The 19,858-nt window shown below is 57.3% G+C and overlaps 1 protein-coding gene across 1 annotated transcript in view; it reads right to left on the bottom strand.

The window, feature by feature from the left end:
* Nucleotides 1–1,054: 1,054 nt before the first annotated feature.
* Nucleotides 1,055–19,858, bottom strand: part of LOC105824885 (chromosome unknown open reading frame, human C1orf127) — a 32,204-nt gene continuing 13,400 nt past the window's right edge. The window contains exons 5-15 of the mRNA XM_012662497.1: nt 19,651–19,775; nt 18,526–18,669; nt 14,609–14,647; nt 13,611–13,748; nt 13,010–13,094; nt 11,732–11,928; nt 11,401–11,524; nt 8,385–8,575; nt 6,733–7,935; nt 1,835–2,051; nt 1,055–1,107 (exon numbers count right to left, since the gene is read on the bottom strand). Coding sequence (XP_012517951.1) covers nt 1,055–1,107; nt 1,835–2,051; nt 6,733–7,935; nt 8,385–8,575; nt 11,401–11,524; nt 11,732–11,928; nt 13,010–13,094; nt 13,611–13,748; nt 14,609–14,647; nt 18,526–18,669; nt 19,651–19,775 — 2,516 coding nt within the window. The remainder of the gene's footprint in view (nt 1,108–1,834; nt 2,052–6,732; nt 7,936–8,384; nt 8,576–11,400; nt 11,525–11,731; nt 11,929–13,009; nt 13,095–13,610; nt 13,749–14,608; nt 14,648–18,525; nt 18,670–19,650; nt 19,776–19,858) is intronic.

Genomic DNA, 19,858 nt, shown 5'->3' with positions numbered 1-19,858 from the left:
CGCCTCCCCTCCCGGTCCGCAGCTGGCTGATGTAAAACACACATGTTTTGACTGAAGCCGTTCTCCCCCCACCTCCTGAAAAACGCCAACATTAAAGGAGCGTAGCTTTGTAAAACTGAAACTGTAAAATGCTTCTGAAACCAGCCTGGGGGATTAAAGCAACCACATGAAAAGGGACTTGGGACGACCTGGACGCTGACTTCCTGTTCAGAAGTTCGTTCAACATGTGCCTCCCACCCGGCCAGTGGCGTGTAAGGAGGAGGAGGAGGAGGGAGGAGGAAGGCCAGGGTCCTCGGGGCCAGTGGGGGCCTTAGGGGGGCCTCCGGAAGTCCAGAGCTCGGCTAAGGTCTGGGGCCTAGAGCCTCAGGCGTGGCTCCCCCCAGGTACTCAGAGGAGAAGGTTCGATGTTGACCTTGGCCTCCGGACCCCACCCAACCGAGGGGTCAGGACCAAAGGAGACCACAGCCACCCAACATCCTCTTCCTGGCCTGTGGGCCGGTCTCCCCTGCTGCTCCCAGCATGGTCCTCACAGGCCCTGGACACTTGCAGACAGAGAAGTGCTTGGACCCCGGCTCAGCCTCCTGTCTAATCGTGGTGAAGAACCTTCCCCAGCCAGGCACAGGCGCCCACTCGGGCTCGAATCCCAGCTCGGCCACTTCTTAGCTGTAGGTCCACCCGGGACCCTAAAATTCTCACCCATAGGGTTATTTGGGAGGAAAGAGCTCAGCGAAACGCCGGCATGCAGTAAGGGCTCAGTGAATGGTGGGTAGCCACCCCTGGCAATCAGCCACCTTCTCCCTGGGGGCAAGGTGGGGAGTGAGATGGAACAAGCAGTGCAGGTGGGAGGGCGCGGTGACCCGACGGGGCGGCCAGCACCCTGTGCCTCACGGAGGAGGGGGACACAGGTGGTTCCTCCTCTGTCCTCACAAGGCTGGGTCTGAGTCCCCACTGGTCCCCCTCTAGGCCCTGGGCAAGTCACGTCCTCTCCTGGGCTTGGGACCTGCCTCCTTGGGAAAGGAGGAGAGGAGAAACTGGTTGCAAAGACCCCTCCAGCTCAGACGTTGTAGTCTGGGGATGAGAAGCGGAAGAAGCTGTCTCCCCCCACGGCTGGAGGAACCGGGCAGGGGTAACAGGTGATTGATTTCCCGCGCTGCGGCTGAACACGGGTCTGCTGTCCAGGGCTGCGGCCGGGGGGACCGGTCCCCGGACACTCACGCCCCCACACCCCGCACACGTCCTGCAAACGCAGACGCACCTGCGCCGTACGCACACCCCGCCGGCCACTTGGTGACCACCCCCTCAGCTTCATTACTGCCCGCCCTCCGTTATATAAACTCCCCATGCCCTCCAGTGTCCCCCGCAATCACTTACCTAATATTAGGATATTAAAAAATATGGCAAGATTTTAAGAGACTTATTAAAATGCAATTAGCAGCGTGTACGACTTAAGCAGGGAGATTATTTTTAAAAATGACTTGATTGTGCGGAATACCACGCACCTTCCCGAGGCCGTAAACCTGCCAATCACACACGCTCTCAAACGAGGAGGTTTCCTCGCCTTCTCTTTGTCCTTCAGGTTCCTCTCCTGCCCCCGGTGACCAGGAAGTCTGTTGGTCCCCCACCCACAAAAGCCACCCACTCACATATGTGTACACTGAGACCCCTCAAGAGGCCCCGCAGAAGGAAGCCCGGGGGTTAATCAGGTCCGAAATAGAGCCCAGAGAAGCTCTGAGAACCCAGCCAGAGGGTGGGCAGGGGGACGAGAAGGCCCCACCCCGCCCTTGCCCCCAGCCCCATTATGATTTGGATCCGGAAGAGGCCGCTGCCAGTGTACCGGTGACAAACTGTCCTTGCGGCGAAGGGTTTGGGGTGGAGGGCCGAAGGGAGGAGGAGGAGGTCCCAGGGACGGGGCTACTGCTGACCTCCTCTGAGGGCTGAGTCGCGGGGACCGGCACCCCCCGGCCCCGGCGGCGCCCACTTGACGGGCTGGAACGGTGGGTTGTGCTGCCCCCTGCTGCCCGCTCTCTGAACCGCAGCTCTGCTCCTGGGACCTGGTGGCGAGCGACGGCGCTCACGCTCACGGGGTCCCAGGGCAGCCCTTCCCCAGCGGGGTGGCCGAAGAGGCCTCCCCCTCCCCTCATCCCGGATCTTCCACAGCTCTAACCTGAAGCGAAACACGCATCTTGAAACGTGGGGACCGCTCCCCGGCGGCGCCTCCCGTGCAGCCCCGCCCTGGCTGGAGTTTATCAAATGCTCTTGCTACTTCCTGGCATTAGGCTCCCCCTGGCACTTTTATTCCAACCATAAAAAGGCTATTTCATTGAGAAATAAAGTCCCATCTCCCTGACGTGTAACTCCTTTCAGAGCGCTTACTCAACTGCCAGGCAAAATTTATGTTTCCTGGCCTGTGGGTCGGTCTCCCCTGCTGCTCCCAGCATGGTCCTCACAGGCCCTGGACACTTGCCTTGCTCTCTCATAGGATTGTGACTGGGAACGGGGAGAGCCGGACCGATTGGGGGGGCTCCTTTCCAGCAGAGAGACATGAATTTATTCCCTTGGTCTAAGGAGCCCCAGAAACCCAAGCCGTCCAGGAGAGCGCCCTCACCTTGGAATGAGGAGGCCGGGGTTCCAGCGATGTTGCCGCTGTCTACTAGTTGTGTGACCTCAGGCGACGCCCTGAGCCTCAGTTTCCTCGTCTGTAAAATAGGAAGAATAATTCCTTTCTTCCTCAAAGGGATAGTACTAGATGCAGTGAGCAGATGGAGGTGGCAGGTGCTTGGAAGCTGTGTAATGTCGAGCATTGCTATTATTATGGGGCAGTGGAATTCTTTGACTTAGGGGGTCTCCCCTGCCCCCACACAGATTCCCTCAGGCAGTGGTTCTCACACCCTCCAGGGTGCCTCAGAATCCCCTGGAGGGCTTAAAACAGATTGCTGGGCCCCACCCCTGAGTTTCTGGGTCTGAAGGTCTGGGGTGGGGCCCAGTGATTTGCATTTCTAACAAGTTCCCAGGGGATGCTACTGCTGCTGGTCCAGGGGACCCCTCTTTGAGAACCACACTGTTCTGAGGGCTTTGAGATCTGGGATGTCAGACAGCTCAGCCTGGTTCCTGGGAGAGGAACGAGGAGCAGGTGGGAGGTCACCTGTGGAGCAAGGTAGAGGTGGGCTCTGGTTGGCTACATGGGAACAAGCTTCTGTACATATTGTCCCATCTTGTCCTCCCACCTGGCTTGGCCTGACTTCTCTGGCAGCCTCCAGCCCCAGAGACCAGACCCGTGAGCGGCAGAGGTTTCGGGAGGTGGGCTGGGGCTGGGCTGAGCTGAGGACGGTGGACCCTCAGGAGTGAGGGGTTCTCCCCAGGCTGCATGGGTGACTCTTAACTTAGCATCTTCCAAGGATGACCCTGCCTTACCCTGGACCAGAGGCCACCTGGCCACTCGCTCCAGTTTCCAAACAAGCCAAGCTGAAGCCCAGGTTCGGAAAGTGAACAGACTCGCTCAAGGTCACACGGCTTGGGTGGGGCAGACCTGTCTCCTGACACCCAGAAGAAAGCTCTTCCCAGCCACGCTGCCTCTCTGGTTACGCAGTAATTTGGAGGATTCCTAAGTTGATAACTACAATTCCAGTTTAAGTAATATTCAAATACCCAACAGAGACTTGCAGCGAAGGCGGAAGGAATATGTTGTGATGTAAAGTCTGCTGTGGGAAGCATCTGAAATCTGGGAATTCAGGGCCTTCAACAAGGGGAAAACAACGAGCCTGGCTGCGGCAGGGCATGGAAGGCTTTGTTTGTGCTCGAGGAGGAAAACCCAAAAGGGAAACTGGACCAGCCCCAGCTGCTCCGTGTAACTGGAGAGCAGTATGATAAGTGCATCACGGCCCCTGGGCCTCGCACCGAGTCACAGGGGGAAAAAGATGAGAATCCAAGCCGCTGACGGTGGGGAAGTGGCCAGTGATGTCTACACGCTGCCAATAGCCCAGGCTGTCTGAGATCTGTCAGGCAGCCGCTGACCCCGAGGGAAAGAGCCACTCCCTGCCAGGGTTTCGCTGATCACAGGCGAGTCAGCCATAAACAAATGACTGCAAGACCTGGGAGGTCTCAACAGGAAAACTAGACGTCCCCAAGGCAGGGACAACACTGGTGCATGCCCCAAGATTAGGCACAGGTGCCAGCCAGGCCCTGGCAGACCCAGAGCCCTGGTCACAGAGCCAGGGCTGTCCCATCTTGAGGGAAAATAGGAGCCCTCCCAAGAACCCCAAGCACTTTCTAATTAAACACGACTGTCCTGCTTTTGAGTGGGTGCAAAGCAGGGGAAGACGAGAAGTAAAGTGGTTTGTTCCAGCTGCACAGAGCGTTGAGCTGGGAAAAGTGCCCAGAACAGTTAATGCCCAGACCCTCCCAGCCTTGCAAATCGCCGCCCGCCTGGGGGGTGAAGAGCCACTTATGCCAGGTGAAGGCTGGTGATTTCATTAACTCTGTTCCCTTTGTCTTGTCTCCAAGGGCGCAGGGTGGTTAAACACGGGCAGGACTGGTAAAGGGTCAGCCCTGGTTTACAGGACTGTCTCACGTGTGTGCACCTCTGGTTTATGATGTCCCTAAGCCAGGTGGCTCTGTGGGGACTGAGAAGGGGAAAGGTGGGTGGAGGTGGAGGGGAGGAGACAGAGAGAGACAGAGACAGACAGAGTAGAAACACTGTGGCCAGTGTTGAGATGAAAGATGCGTCATCACGGGGCAGCCACCTCCCCCAAGTCCTCTGGATTGGGGAGTGGGAGTGGCACAAGCCCTCAGAGGGGACTTCCAGTGGGGCTGCCACTTTGTGCCTCTGATGTCCACTCTGCATTCAGCTTTTCCAAGCATCAGGCCAAGGCTTCTCCTCTGCCCAAAGGTCCCCGGGGGCCAGAATGAAATCAGGGCTCCTGGCGGGTCCTTCACGCCCCACGCACTCTCCCGCCTGCCCCAGCAGCATCGATGGCCTCTCTGTCCCTCTGTCCTCCCCTCCTCTGCCTGGAGCCCTCACCAGCTCCTTCCAAGGCTGCCTCCTCACCTCCGCAGCCCACCGCAGCCCACCCCTACCCAAGTCGCTTTTCAGTTCTCTTCAGAGCACACGGCATGGTCTGGAATCATCTACGCGTGCTCACGATGGGTCTCCAATCCCCTCTCCCACGCACACTGGAACTTTCGCTCCACTCCTGGACTTTCTCTGTCCAATTCCTCACTGCCTCCCCAGAGCTGGAACAGCACCTGGCACAGAGGAGGCGCTCCTTAGACATCTGTCAGTGATGGGGTCCTGGCTACGCACTCTGGGAAGGCAACTGGGGATCCGGGGAACCTCCCCCGTGAGTCTACGACATCAGCGCTGGGCTCTAACCACTGACCCCCGCAGCCCCTGAAGATCTTCTAGCCCCGGTCTCGGTTCCGTGAGCTGCCGTGGGCCTAGGCGGCTGCCCGGCATCCAGAGCAGGGGCCAGAGGCTCGGGCTCCTGCCGGCTTCCCCTCTAGGTGTCGGGCTTGCCCAGGCGTGGGGCCGCCGTCCCTGGGCAGTGGCTGCCCGCACGGGAACCGCCTGGCAGGGCCAGGGGAAGGGGGGGTGGCTGGCCTTGGAGTCACGGCTCCGATTCAAGAAGGGAAATCATCCGAGCTTTTAAAAAATTAAATGGAGTCAGTAATTTGATTTCAGAGAGAAGCTGAAAACCTCGTAATGGCGGGAGCCGCTCAATTCCGTGGTGAAAAGGAAGAGCCTTAAATGGGCTATTAAGCTCCTGCCTGGGATGGATCTGCCCGGAGGAGGGGGGTGGGCGGGGGAAGAAGTCATCTTGAAGGTAGGGACCGTTTATCAGCCGAGACATCCCTGATTATTTATTTATTTATTTACTTCTTGTTCCGGGCGTTGCCGGGGGCCTCCTCCCCTTGGCTGTGGTTCAAACCCCACTTCCGGTGGCGGGTCAGCCTGGAGGGGGTGGCGGGGCCGCGCCTTTCCAGGGAAGCACCAAGTGCTGTTCCGGCCCAGACCACTGTGCCCAGCCACAGCTGGGCCTCTGGACCAAGGAGCCTGAGGACACTGGGTCACCTGGGGTCACTGGGGCTGCCCGAGCCAGCAGGGTACCAGCTGCTGCCATGGAAACCAGAGGAAGGGCACAGTGAGTGATGAACACAAGACAGGAGCTCCCTGCTCTCCTCCCCTGGGGTCCTTTAGAGACCGAGGTCATGGCCTCCTGAGGCCCCGAGGACAGGGTCACACACCCGGGGATGGTATCGCCATCACCGCCAATCCCCAGAGGTGTCTGAACTGTGGCTACAGGCCTTCCATGCTCTCCCGGGACACTCAAACGTCCCCTCTGCCAGGGCCCGGAGCGGACAGTTCAGCTGCTCTGATTTGCCAGGACAGCCTCAACAGCCCCATCGGGGAGGAACTATTACCACCCCTATTTGACTGACCAGGAAACTGAAGCTCAGAGAAGCTGGGGCCTTGCCAAGATCACACAGCTAGAGAGGAAGAACTGGAACTTGAAGCCTAGGCCGGGCGGGCCTGGCTGCAGAGCCCACGCTCTGCCCCCAACGCCTCGCCACCTTTGGCAGCAAGACTGAGCACAAAACACAGCTGGGCAGGCTGGAGCGACCAAGAGACACTGTCCTGCACTCGCTCCTCTCCTGCTGAGAGACCCCCGCAGGCAGGAGGTGTGCCCACCCCATGCCTTTGCACTTTGTCCTCACCCGGGCGCCCCCAGGACTCACCCCCAGAGTCTCCGCGGAGGCCCAGCATGGGGGCCTCTCAGAAAGCCCCTTCACACTGCTCCGAAGCTCCGGAGGCCCATGACTTTCAGGGCTCGGGGTCAAAGTGGGCCCCGTCGGCCCCTGCTGGGGCGAGGCCCCCTGGCCTGTGGGGAAAGGGTGTCCAAGCTCGGCCAGGCTGGGCGACGAAGTTTCCGGGGGAGCCCCCAGGCTCGGTGTTTGCATAGACGGAGGGCTGGATGTGTGTGCGGCCCCCCACTCGTCCCAGGCACCCAGCGAGCCGGGGGCTGACTCCAGGCTTTGGGCTCTGTCCAAGCCTCCCCCAGACGAGGCTTCGGGCTTCGGAAGAGCTGTGGGGTGACTGGGTTCTGCCGGCCGCTGTCCTGCAGTGAGAACTGCCAGGGGCACTGCTGGCACCGCCCTGTGCCACCCAGTGGGCTCTGGTCCCGAGACCCCCCCAGGGGCACTGGGGTCTGGCTGCCTCACCCCTGGGGTGGCCAATGTGGCCTCTCTCCCCAGCAGGACGGTGAGTCCCCGCCCCTCTGTGCCCTGACTTGGTTCTGAGGACAACAGATCCAGGCGCCCTCTGGCCCCCTCCCCATGGAGACCAGGCCCTCTGCGGGGTGGCCCGTCCACCTCCATTACAAAGGGTGTTTCCTGGGTCTGTCTGGGGTAAAGGTGGGACACCAGCACCTCCTTGGTCAGGCTGGCCCTCGAGGGCCTCGGCAAGGGCTGGACCTCCTCTCGGGCCTGCTCAGCCTCCCCCTGGACGGGCTCGGTGGCGACCACATCCACCCCTGACAGCCCTCTTGGCACCAGAGGACTTCCTGGTGGCTGGGAGGGGTCCTGCTCAGGCCTTATAGTTTCTGGACCTTCTGGGGTAATGGATGGTTCCGAGACCAGGACCACTTTGGAGTGTTCAGACCTCCGGGGAGGCAGGCGAGGAGAGGAGACTTCTGAGGACAAAGGCACAGTCAGGGCAGGGGGGCCTGGGAAGACTGGATGTGGGGGCCTGGGGCCAGCCTGGACACCTCCTGTGGGCTCCAAGGGCAGCATGGCTGAAGGTGGGAGGTGTCCAGGTAGCCCCACTTCCTCGGGGGCCTGGGGACCACTCTGATCTCGAGTTGCTCTGGGTACGAGGGAGGCAGCGGATGTCCAGCTTCTTCCCACAGGTTGGGCTGTTCGCAGGGATGGTCCAAGCTCCTTCTTCAGCTTGGGAGCGCGAGGTGGAGAGAGAAAAGGCATCAGAAACTGGAGCGCAGGGCTCTGGCCGCCCTGAGGCTGTCGGCCCAGAGAAGGGCCCGTGGGAGCTGCGACCTCAGGCTGGTTCTCTGGGCCTGGCTCCAGGGCCGCCGCCACGAGTCCTTTGGGGTGTGCACCCACCCCCTCCTTCTGCAGTGTCTCAAGGCACTGGAGGGTGACCCAGGCAGGACCGGTGAGAGGGGGCTGCCCCTGGGTGGAAGTTCTCGGGGCCCAGCTTTCCCTGGGAAACATTCTGAATTTGAGGAGGCGACGTGGTGGGGATCAGAATGGGGCTTTCTTTGGAAGAAGGGTGGTGAAAGAGGGGGCCTGATGCCCAGCTGGGTCCACCCATGCCTCGCGGGCACCCGACCCTTCAGAGGAAACCATGGGCGGAGGACACAGCCGAGACTTGCCTTGGCCAGCCCGTTGGAAGGCTGGTGCCCAAGGCCCCGAGACAGCCCTTCCTGGGCAGCTGGTCCTGCAGCCCGAAACTGGGGAGAGGCCACCGGTGGCATTCCTGCTGGAGGGGTCTTTGGTTCTGGGGACCAGGAGGAGAGAGTAGTCCTCGGTGTGGCAGTTGAGGCAGACAACTCTGTTCCTGAACCTTCCAGAAAGGAGGCAGAGGTCAGCCTTCCTCCCAACACCCTGCTGCAGAGACCATGAGTGTCCTCTTTTGAGTGTCCTCTTTTCTCCAGGTGAGAGGGCAAAAATCAAGGGAGATCAAATCCCAACACTGGGTTAGGAATTGTCTTCATTGGCTGACTTTCATAATCCTCCAACCTGGAATCATTTTTGAGACCATGTGGACATCAAGATACGTTTTTAAAATTAAATCACAGAAATTCAAATTTTCTGCAAAGAGCAGCTGGCCCCGACTCTCTGCCCCAGCCAGCTTCGTCTTTGAGCCATTTACTATTTTGAGGTCAAATCTACTGGCCCAGCCCCAGGACCCGCACAGAACCAAGAGTGCCTCCTGCCTGACCACCCGCAGGCTGGATTCAGCCCTCTCGGTGTGGACTTTCTGGGCCGATCGCTCTGTCTTGCTTGTGGGAGAAGATATGCGTTGTAGGATGTTTGAGCAGCATCCCTGGCCTGGACCCACCAGACACCGGTAGCATCCCCCCCAGAGTCATGACAACCCACAATGTCTCCAGACATTTCTAAGTGTCCCCTGAGAAGTAGAAATCACCCTCAGTTGTGAAGCACTGGGTTAGGGCCTGCAAACTCTGGCCCATAGGTCAAATGCAGCCCTTAGACACGTTTGACTTGGTCTGCGGGGGCCTGCGGGGGTGGAGGTGGTTAACGTTTTTTAAATTAATGTTAAAGCAGGATCAGCTCCAGCTAAGTGAGGCTGTTCTAGTTAGAGGGGTCTGGTGGCTGCTGCTTCTCGGGGGTCCCCCCCACTTCCCACCGTCTCCCACACTGAGTTTTGCTGCCTTGCCATCCCATACCCGGGCCCCGGGTGTTCTCAGCCTCTGCACCGACATCCCCTGCCTGACGGGGAGGCGTTTCCATCGTGGCCCCTGCTTTAAAACGTGGCATCAGCTGGATCTAAACCACCCCCTTGGTTTCTGTTCTCCAGGCTGGATGCTCCATTCCCCGCTGTTCTTCACAGCTGTGATCTCAAATAATTAGGACTGGTCCTAGAGGTTCCAACCACTTTTGGGGGGAGGCAGGAGAAAGAGTAAAGCAAAAATCTGCACCCACAGAGAGTTCAGGCCATCCCAGCACATCAATAGACCCGCCCACGAGTCACATATTCACAGAGGAAAAACGTTCTCTGCCCAAACCATTTTCTAAAAATTCCTAGCCAAAATGCAGCCCAGCAAGCATGTGTGAGGTGCTTACCAAGGGCAAGGTGGCCCGATAAGGCCTTCGGAGAAGGAAAAGCTGAATCGGGCACAGCCCTGAGCTCCAGGAATTCAGACTAGAGGGAGAGACGGGAGCTTGCGCCAATAACTGCAATAAGAATAGAAAGACCTAGAAGCTGCAGGGGAGGCAGAGGGAAGGTGTGCTGGGAACCAGAGAGGGGAGAGATTCATTCTGGCTGCTGATGTTAAATTAATAAAACGAGGAAGAGAACATTCTTTCCCCGTGTAAATCTTTCCAGAGAGACAAAAAAAAAAAACTTCCTAAGATGTTTTTATTGCCGTTGCTGAGCTATTTTTGTGTTTTATTCACTACCATCCTATCGAGGACCTACCCTCCTCAAAGCCCAGGACAAAGATCAGCTGCTCTTTGGCCTCTCCCGTGAGGACACCTGCTCCCAGGCATAACCCCCCCCCCCGACATTTCCTGTGTCCCCTCCCAGACTGGACACCGCCCGAGAGCAAGAACCGAACCTAGCGCCTTCTCTTCCCGCCTGAGCCGCGCGTGGGGCCTCTCACGGCAAGTGCTTAGTATTTGTTGGATAAAGTTCTGGCCCTCCCTTCCCAAAACCAATGTCATCACTGCAGGAAGCTGTTAAAATAAAAACAGCCGAAATGTGTAAAAACTTTCAAGAAACATTTCCATTTTTAGCAGACTGTTAGAACTCGTCCCCCATCCTGCCTTTTTCTTTGTTTCTAATTCTGATTTGGGGGCTAGATGTGGTAGGCAGTCCCCCTTTTAATCTTTAAATATAGTTCTGAACATAATTACATTTTTATGCCGCACCGAAACATCATATCCTGGTAACGGGGCATTCTTGTGCTATTAACATCTGAGTTAAATCTCCCTCGCGTCTGTCTTCTATTGAGGACAGTCAGGAAGTATGAGATGAAAGTGATCGACATCATTTGCGAATTATGTGTATTTCCTTACGCTGTTTTCCAACGGGTTTTGCTCCTGGTGGTTTTGCATGTGTGAATACCAGGTTGTCTGGTAGCCGCGCTTTCACCGAAAACCCCTTTCAAGACGCAATTCCAGCCTCCTGGCACGGAGGACACACACCACGTTTAGAAGGTTCCTCGTGGGTTGAGAAATAAATAAGTCGCATCGTGTGGTGCTCTTGGCCAACGAGTGTATTAAGTGACCCGGGGAACTGGAGCCTCCACAGAAGGAGCTGGACGGATCGAAGTGGAAATAGCTCATTTAAGCTCCTAACTCCCATCATCTCATCCAGTCTTCTGAACAGGTACTGGCATTCCCATTTTCCAGGTGAAAAGGCTGAGGCTCTGCAGCTGGCTAGGAAGTTGAGGCACCCCCTTCCTGGCACTTTGACTTCAGAGCCAGGGACCACATCACCACTTAGCCCCTATGACCCTCCTGTTTTCATGCCAGTTCCAGCTGATGTGTCTGACACCATCACTTACCCGATTGGGTGTGGGACCTGTAGGGCCCAGGGAACAAAACACTGTCATAAAAGAAAGGACCACAGGGCCAGGGAAGGAGGGTTCGTGTGGCCCGTGCCTATTACCAGCAGGCACCCCCTCATGGTGCCCCACTTACCCACACACTGGAAGAAGCTCTCCACCGTCCAGAGGACTGGGGCGGCCATCTCAAGAAATTCCAGGCTCAAGTCAACTCTATAGAAAGCTTGCATCCCCAGGGCTCCTTGGCCCTCCTGGCATCGCTGTGGGTCAACAAGGAATTAGTTGCATGTGGCAGGATACATCCCATGCCCTGTGGCTGTCCTCCCAGGGGACCACCTTGGCAAGAGTGCTGGGCCGCGGGCCCATGAGTGTCGAAGCCCATTTCCAGCTAGTCCCAGAGATCTGCTGTCCACATGGAGAAGGGGCCTCAGCAAAGGGCAGGACAGAGATGCCACCAGGATACCCACCTGGACCTGGAGCACTTCGGTCACCGGGACGCTGACCATCACAAAATCCCTGTTTTCGGTCACTGTAAAGGTGTTGGACCCATGGACTCGGAGGAATTTTAGGCTCAGGGTTTCCTTGATGCGGGAACCTCTTTTGACCAGACCCAGTCTCTGCTTGGGGATGTGAACTAAGACCTCCGACTCTGGCTGGGATGACACTGGGATGGGGAAGGACACGTGACACAGAAAAAGACACACTTTGCAGGCACATGGATGAGTATGGTGGCGGGGCCTTAGCCAGGGCCCTGCCATTTGCAAAGGCCCACAAGGAAGCAGGTGCCGGCAGGGAGGCTGCAGAAATGTCTCTGCTAAGACTGTCTCCAGCATAGGTGACCTACCCTGTTGCCCCTTCCATTACCAAAGCCGCTCTTAAGAAATACAGCTCATATCAGTTGTTTACACTTTAGCAAGAATGCCGTTGTGTCAGCCCTCTCACGGGGACATTTTAAGCCAACTCTGCAGTTGCTAAATGAAAGCATCTGTTTCCACGTAAAGGGATTTCAAACACCACGAACAGGGGAAGAGATGTTTGGGGACCTTGGCAAGGTCAAACCCAATCCCCGAAACTCCCCAGAGCCCTGATCCTGAAACTCAGTCCATGATAAAATTCTACACAAATGTAAATTCTAAGTCATCTCTGATCTACCCACACAGGATGAAGGCTTTGATCCACCTAACTTTGCATACCAAGTTCTTTAGAATTTAAATTCTCTGGAGGTAGGAAGTGGTCTTCCATAAGGCACATGGTAATGGTGTCACCCCAGGCTGAACAAAATAGTTGTGACATCCATAGTCTAGATCCAGGGGCCCCACCACTTCAGATCACAGAGCCCTGAAGGTTTGACGGACAGGGCTGCAGACCTTCTCCCGTCTTTGTTCTCGGACCCCCTGGAGCCACCTTGGGACTTCCCAGGAGTCCTCAGAGCCCAGGTTTGCGGGCCTTTGGTAGGTGATTTTACTCTTCACTCACACTCCACAACCCACCCCTACTCTGCGCGTGCACATACACACACACACACACACACACACACACACACACACACACACACACACTTTCCATCATGAGCAAACTTCTTTGTCCCAAGCATTTCAGAAATGCATGGCCAAGGTTGAGACTAAGGAGAGGAGAGGTGGGGTGGGACAGAGGGGACGAAGGTAGCCAGAGGAGGGAGAAAAACAGAGGGGACCAGAGAGAGATGAAGTCGGAAGGGTGGACATTGGGGCGCTGCTGGGTCTTACCCGGTGGGCAAGCAGCTTGCAAGGAATAGGCGTAGTGGCCACTCACCAACCAGAGTGGCAGGAGTTCCACGGAGGTGTTCAGCACCTGGCGAGGCAGGAGGGTCCCCCAGTGGCCACGAAAACTTCTCCTTCCAGATGCCAACTCCCTCCACGGGGCCCCTCCCACCTTTGCACGAGTCTCTGGACTAAACCCCCTCGTGTTACAGAGCCCAGGTCGGGGACCATTGCTCCGATGCAACCAGGAAATATTATTTAGCCGGGATATTTTTAGCAGGAAGCGAGCTGGGAGCAAATGTCATGTGAGCCGTCTTCTCTTACACGGCAACTTTGGGCTATTTAAAGAGATGGTAATTACGCTCCTGCCACCATGATCAGGACGAGCGGAATACATGATTGCGGGAGCCCTCATCTGCCGAGCGGAGCACTTTGCGCTAATGGGGCCCAATTTTCGAAGCCGCCTGCCTAAATCTGTCCAGTCTGGCAGGTGGACATTTGAGTCGGCGCCGGAGGGGTGGCAGACGGCTCCTCCGGGCACCGTGTCTCAGAGGCCAGAGGCCCCCCAGCCTAGCAGGGCTGCTGCCCACCACGGAGAACCACTGACCTCCCACCTCTGAAGAAGGTTTTGTCTTGGGCTTTGGACGGTGACCGTGGTGGCATTGATGTCCACATACAATCCCATCAGGCTGGCGTCTTCCAGAGAAGCCACCAGCTCCCCTTGAAGGGACAGCAGCCACGGAGTCTGGAGAAACAGGACACATTCATAAATCATCCCGCCAGGGAGATATGGTCACTAGGCGTCAAGGAGAAGGGGCCCTTGAGGGGACACTCAGGAAGGTGACAGGGCCATGGAGAGGATGGGCTGGACCAGGAGGTAGGACAGCAGGTCACTCGGGGAAGAAGGCAAACCAGACACTGGCACCCTTGTCCTTTAGGGGAGCAGGCGCCTTGCGGAGTTGCTTGGCACATAGTAGGTGCGCAGTGTGGCTGAAGAAATGCCTGCACCGTTACCCTAACTGCAATGCAACCGGTCCGTCCATACGATACCCAGGCGGGGCACAACTGGAGCCCTGGTTCCATCTGCCACCCTTTAGTGGGACATTGGCAATGGGGGCCTTGAATAAAGGTGGGTGTCTCACTGTGGGGCTGGAGTTCCCCAGCCCCATCCTAAGAGGGCTGGAGGAAGGGCACACTCACTGACCCCAGATGTCCAAAGGGGTGTGACACGGAAAAGGGACTGGCTCCTTCCGGGAGGCTGTGGGAAACCCTCCTAGAACCAGCAGGAGGAAAGTTCCTTGGCCTTACAAAGGAATGAGGTCCCCGTCACTGCAGACCTTGCAGAGAGAATCTTAGCGTGGGGAGGACCTCAGAGGCTTCCAGCCAAGCCTCCCATCCAGAGTCGGGGTCCCCTCTTCAGGGGTCTTCTCAGACGGCCTCAGGCCTCTGCCAGGGGAAGCTTCCAGCTTTGGCTGCCAGAGCCTGGTGCTGTCCACTGACACTCTCCACAGGAGGACAGAATCTCAGAACCTCCTGCCTCGGAGCCACCCCAGCACCCACTGGGCTTGGCAGAACCTTCCGGAGAGCTGCTTCTGCCCGGCCTACCTGTCCACTGTCGCTCCGCAGGGGCAGGGGCCGGGAGACCTGTGGAACAAAGAGGAAGCGACGTCCCCTGGCAAGCTGAGCAAGGTGAGTGAGCAAACATCCCTGTCAGAGCACATAAGCGCTGGCAATTACCCCAGCAGGAGGCCGGCAAGAGAGCAGCGCCGGGTTGTTTGCTCATTAAGACAAGAAAATCATTTATGTTCTGGGACTCGAGTGTCAACAGACCCAGGGAAATGTCGCTGTCTCAGCTGCTGCCCTGGGCCCAGCCAAGGGGGCAGCTGGGGTCCCGGGCACAGCTGGCGAGGCCAGGAGGGAGCGTGCACGGCCGACAGCACTTCGCACTTTCCGTTGGGCCGGTTCCCCAGGCCGGTTCCCCAGGCCTCCCGGTTGGGTTTTTCTCCCTGGCTCACCCATTTCCTCCTCACACTTTTTCTTTCTGTTTCGGATCCAATAAGCAAGGATAAAGAGAGTGCTCTGTGCACGCCAGTCGCGAGGTACTTAGGGTGACCAACCATCCCAGTTTCCCAGGAGTGAGGACGTTCCCCAACGTGGGACTTTCAGTGCTAAGTCAGTTCCCTGCAAACCGGGACAGTTGTTCTCTTACCGCACCGAGCCTCACAGCCATCCCGTAGGGTGGCACCGTCCTCCCGTTTCACAGAGGGGCCCCGGTGATGGTGCGGGCAGAGGACCTTCCCTGGAGCCCTCCCCTCCACCCAGCTGTTCTGCCCCGTGCTTTTGCCGTCGAACAGAGACGCACAGCCCAGCAGAGCGTCTCCCCTCCACCCTGTACAAGGTGGGGAGACTAAGGCCAGAGGGGGCTGACTCGCCCTGACAACTCCCCCACCCAAGGCAGGGACAGGGAGGAGCTTCCGGGAGCAGGAAGGAGAGGGTGGCCTGAGAGGAGGCCCCCAGCCCCTCAGCCTTCTCATTCCCTAGCTCTTCTGCTCCCCCCACCCGCCTGGAGACCCCACCCACCCCTGGCAGCAGGCTTAGGACATCCCATGGGGAGCCCCTCGAGTGAGCCCCGCTATCTCCCTTCTTTGGAGGTGCTGCCTTCACTTGGGGTGCGAAGCGGAAGAAATGGGGAAGGTGCCTGCGCTTTGGTGAGAAGGCAGAGCAGTCGCCGCTTCCCCGCCAAACGCCAACGCTGCCCCTCGGCTGCCACGCCCCAGTCCCTCCGGCGACCCCGGGGAAGCAGCGAAGCCCCGGAGGCTGGACTCTAAGAAGGAGGGGACCAATTCTGCTAAAAGAAGGAAGGGAAGGTGTGATCCGGCGCAGCCTGAACGCACCGTGCCCTTTAAGTCGCCAGGAGGAGGCTATATTTAGGGCCCGCCGACATTCCGCAGGAGCCCGGGCAGCCTTCGGTGGGAGCAATCGCTAATCACTGCATTGAGTTTACGGGTGCCCCTGGGCACACTTAACCCAGGGCAATGAATAGTTATTGCGCGGCCTCCCGCTCAGGGCCTGTGGGCACACTTAAGCGAGCCCGCGGATCGCTGCGAGCGGGGCACGGCTCGGGTACACCCTTGGGCACCCCGCGCCATCAGCGGGGAGAGGCAGAGTATTAAATATCTATGTGCCCTGTGCCCACAGCTGCATTTAGCCAAGGGCAAGGCTGGTGAAACGGCTTTAATTAAAACTTAATGCAAGTTCAAGGTGCAGCCACGGAAGCGGCAGCTGCAGAAGGCACCGGGAATGAATCAGTCAATTCGATGAGGTTCTCAGATCGGGGAAGGGGCTGGAGGGGAGGCTGGGGCAGCCGAGACCCTTCTTCTGTCGCTTGTGTGTTGCCCACCTCTGCGCGGCTCTGTTTGGGGGTGGCGTGGGAGGGGCGCCGTTCCCACACCGAGGCCAGCGAAGGCGGGTCGGTGGAGACAAAGCGGGCGCCTAGGCCAGGAGCAGTCCCTGCTTTTCTCAGCAGCTCGGCCCGGCGTCGCGTGACACCAGCAATGGCGTCCCCTGGCGGCAGCTTCTAGAATCACAGGCTCTGCGCAGAGAGGGAAGTGGCCAGCCCGGGAATGTCAGACAGCAGCAATGCTCGGGCACCCGGGGGCAGGGTCCTGCCATTCTTAGGAGCACGAACAGCAGGCTTGGCGTGCCCACTGTGTGCACTTAAAAAGGCAGGTGGGCAGAGAAAGCCCCGCCCACTGCGGCCCTGCTCCTTAAGGTTGGGAAGGAAAGGACTTTCAGGCATCCAAGGTGGCAGTGAGCCGGGGTTAAAGTGGAGACGGTCGCCGGTCTAATGAGCCATGGTGGTTCTCAGTGGTCTTCCTGCCGCAGCACGCTTATTTTTAAAATTCAGACTAGGTCTGAATTTTGGTGGCTCATGCAGGTAATCCTAGCACTTTGGGAAGCCAAGGCGGGAGAATTGCTTGAGGCCACAGGTTCGAGACCAGTCTGGACAACATACCTATCTCTACAAAAAATTTAAAAATTAGCCAGGCGTAGTGGTGCACTCCTGTAGTCCCAGCTACTCTGGAGGCTGAGGCAGGAGGATGGCTTGAGCTCAGGAGTTCGAGGCTGCAGTGAGCTATGATCTCACCACTGCACCTTAGTCCTGGCAACAGAGTGAGAGCTTGCCTCAAAAAAAAAAGAAAATTAAATTCAGACCAGATGAGAATAAAATTACAAGCTCTTCCTGGAGCAGGGAACCATGTCTCATTCAAATCTCTTCCCTTGGCACTAGCGCAGAGCCTGGCACATAGTAGGTCCTCAATAAGTGCTTATGGCATGAATGGAGGTTCGTTAGCAGCCTTTCCATGCAAGCCTCCTCCTCTTGCTTCTCCCTCTTCTCTCTCTTCCTTCTCCCCTCAGGCAGGGAACACACCCCAACATCCCTTGGGCCAAATCCAACACTTTGTTTGAGCCACACAGTGTTTACAAAATTAAAGCCAACTTCTTAAAATTAGAGGATTTCATATACAATTATAGAGTTCCAGTTTCTCTTGAAAAGTTGGGAAATCCGGCAAGATGGGGCTAGAGTTGAGTGGTGGTTGTGCCTCTGCAGGGGCCAGGGTTGGAGGATGTGCTTGGGTTCAAAGCCCAGCTCTGCCACTTACCAGCTGCGGGACCTCTGGCCATTCTCCTGATCTCTCTCTGCTTAGATCTTCCTCTGCAGAACGGGGCTATAATAGCACCTACCACATAGGATCGCTATGAAGGTGAAATGAGCTAATATTTGCAAAGGGGTTAAGGCAGTGCCTGGCAGAGCAAGTGGCCTGGGTTTGGTGCATAAAGGAAGGAATGGGTAAAACCCTACTGCCACCTCGGCCTGGCTCACTCGTCTCTGCTGTGGGGTACTCCCTGTAGATGTTGGGTTTGTAACCCTTCCACCCAACACCCAAATTCTGTTTAGCTCACAGAGGCTCCCCCGGAACTAGAGAGAAACTCATCTTCAAGGCGCCCACAAGGCAGTGGAGGAGCTCACAGTTGGCTTTGGGGATAAACGTCTGTCCCCAATCTTTATAACGGAGACGTTACACCTGATCGTACCTGAGCTCTGTAATTCTTTGCCATTACCCAGGTTAAACAGGAGCTTTCAAACCAGCAACTTCTTTCAAGCCAGAGGAAAAGAACACACAGACACAATGTTGCAGCTTTGGTGACAACCCAGGAGGCTCCGCTGAGCCAGCAGCGATGGGAAATCAAGAGCACTAGTTCAGAGACCTTCAATCCACCGCTCCCATCCCAGCTCAGCTCTCCCTGCTCAGACAAAAGCCCAGTGGGGCCCAGCACGCAGCCAGTGCCCACAGCTGTCTGCGGAGAAGGTTGCCACACTGCATCTCCAGCTGCCACCTCTCCCTCCAGCCATAGTCCCGAGGCTCAGGAGCCAGGGCCACCTGCCTCGGCCTTTGGAGAGAAGCCCAGCCCTGGGAGGCCCCTCGGCCGCCGCCTCCCAGGCCCTCTGAACCTGTTACCTGAATGAACGTGGATCCGCAGTGGACGGTCTCTTGGCCCAGCCTCGACGTTAGCACTGGGCACTTCATTATGTAGTGATCACTCCGCTCCAACCTTGTCACCCCTTTTTGAGATATTCTGATTTCCAACCTGTAATTTGCTTTCTGGAAGCAGGGTGAAATTCATGTGTACAAATGAAAGAGGAAAATACAGTTAATAGGCTGCAATTATAGGTCAGTGACTGTTCACAGCAAATATCATTAACATGAGCTGCTTGGAAGCTGGGCAGGTCTCACAGAGGAGGGCTGGGAAGTAAGACCTTGGCTGGTGAGGACTGAGACCCTGGGCCTGGCTTCTGGGCTCTAGCAACTCAGCCCCCACCAGGGAGGCCCTCAGGAATGGCAGGCACTTGTGGATTTCTGGAAGGTCAAACTTGGTTGGACAGGACAAGAGCTGTGACAGTTGACATCGTTCACCCCTGTCTGCTTCAATCCTCACCACTGCCTCATAGGGTTGGCTTTCTTGTTCCCATTTTACAGATGAGGCAGCTGAGGCCTAGAGGAGGTAAGTGACTAAGCCAAAGGCCGTTCCCAGGACTAGATGCAAGATCTGGTCTGGCTCATTCTGGTGTTCACTGTGTGCAAGACAGAACTTCCAGGATGTCAAACGGAGGGGTCCCTCGAGGGCTGCCCGGGCTGACCTCACTGGGCCACACAGGAAGAGCCCAAGTCTGGGCTTAGCCCCTTTTGTCCCGTAGAATGGATGCATTCCAAGAGACCCCATCAAGAAGTCTTCCTAAGAAAGCATGTTTCCGGCCAGGTGCAGCGGCTCCCGCCTGTCATCCCAGCACTTTGGGAGGCCAAGGCAGAAGGATTGCTTGAAGCCAGGAGTTCGAGACCAGCCTGAGCAACACAGCAAGATCCCCCCAAAATTAGCCGGGCATGGTGGCGCACACCTGTAGTCCCAGCTACTCGGGGGGGCTGAGCCGAGAGGATCACTTGAGCCCGGAAGTTGGAGATTACAGTGAGCTGTGATCATGACACTGCACTCCAATCTGGGAAACAGCGCAAGACCCTGTCCCTGCCTGTCTCACTCACACACACACACACACACACACACACACCCCCACCATTCCCCAGACCCACCTCCTTCTGCACAAAGCAGGCTGAGTATTGAGCTCGAAAAACGAAGTCACCATCGGGAGCCGGATGCAGGAAGTAGCCACATTTGGCAAGAAAAGAATCCAGGCGGTCAGGGGCCCTCCAGGCACCTGTGAGGAGAAAGGGACGGAAGCCTGGGCTGAGCGCTCTGAGGTTCCTCTCTGGTGGGGTCAGAAATAGCAGATGCCAGATA

Source organism: Propithecus coquereli, unplaced genomic scaffold (assembly GCF_000956105.1).
Source record: "Propithecus coquereli isolate 6110/MARCELLA unplaced genomic scaffold, Pcoq_1.0 Scaffold77, whole genome shotgun sequence".
In the NCBI taxonomy this organism is placed as follows: domain Eukaryota; kingdom Metazoa; phylum Chordata; class Mammalia; order Primates; family Indriidae; genus Propithecus; species Propithecus coquereli.
Note: the sequence above shows the minus strand (reverse complement) of the source record. Positions and strands in the feature narration are given on the sequence as shown.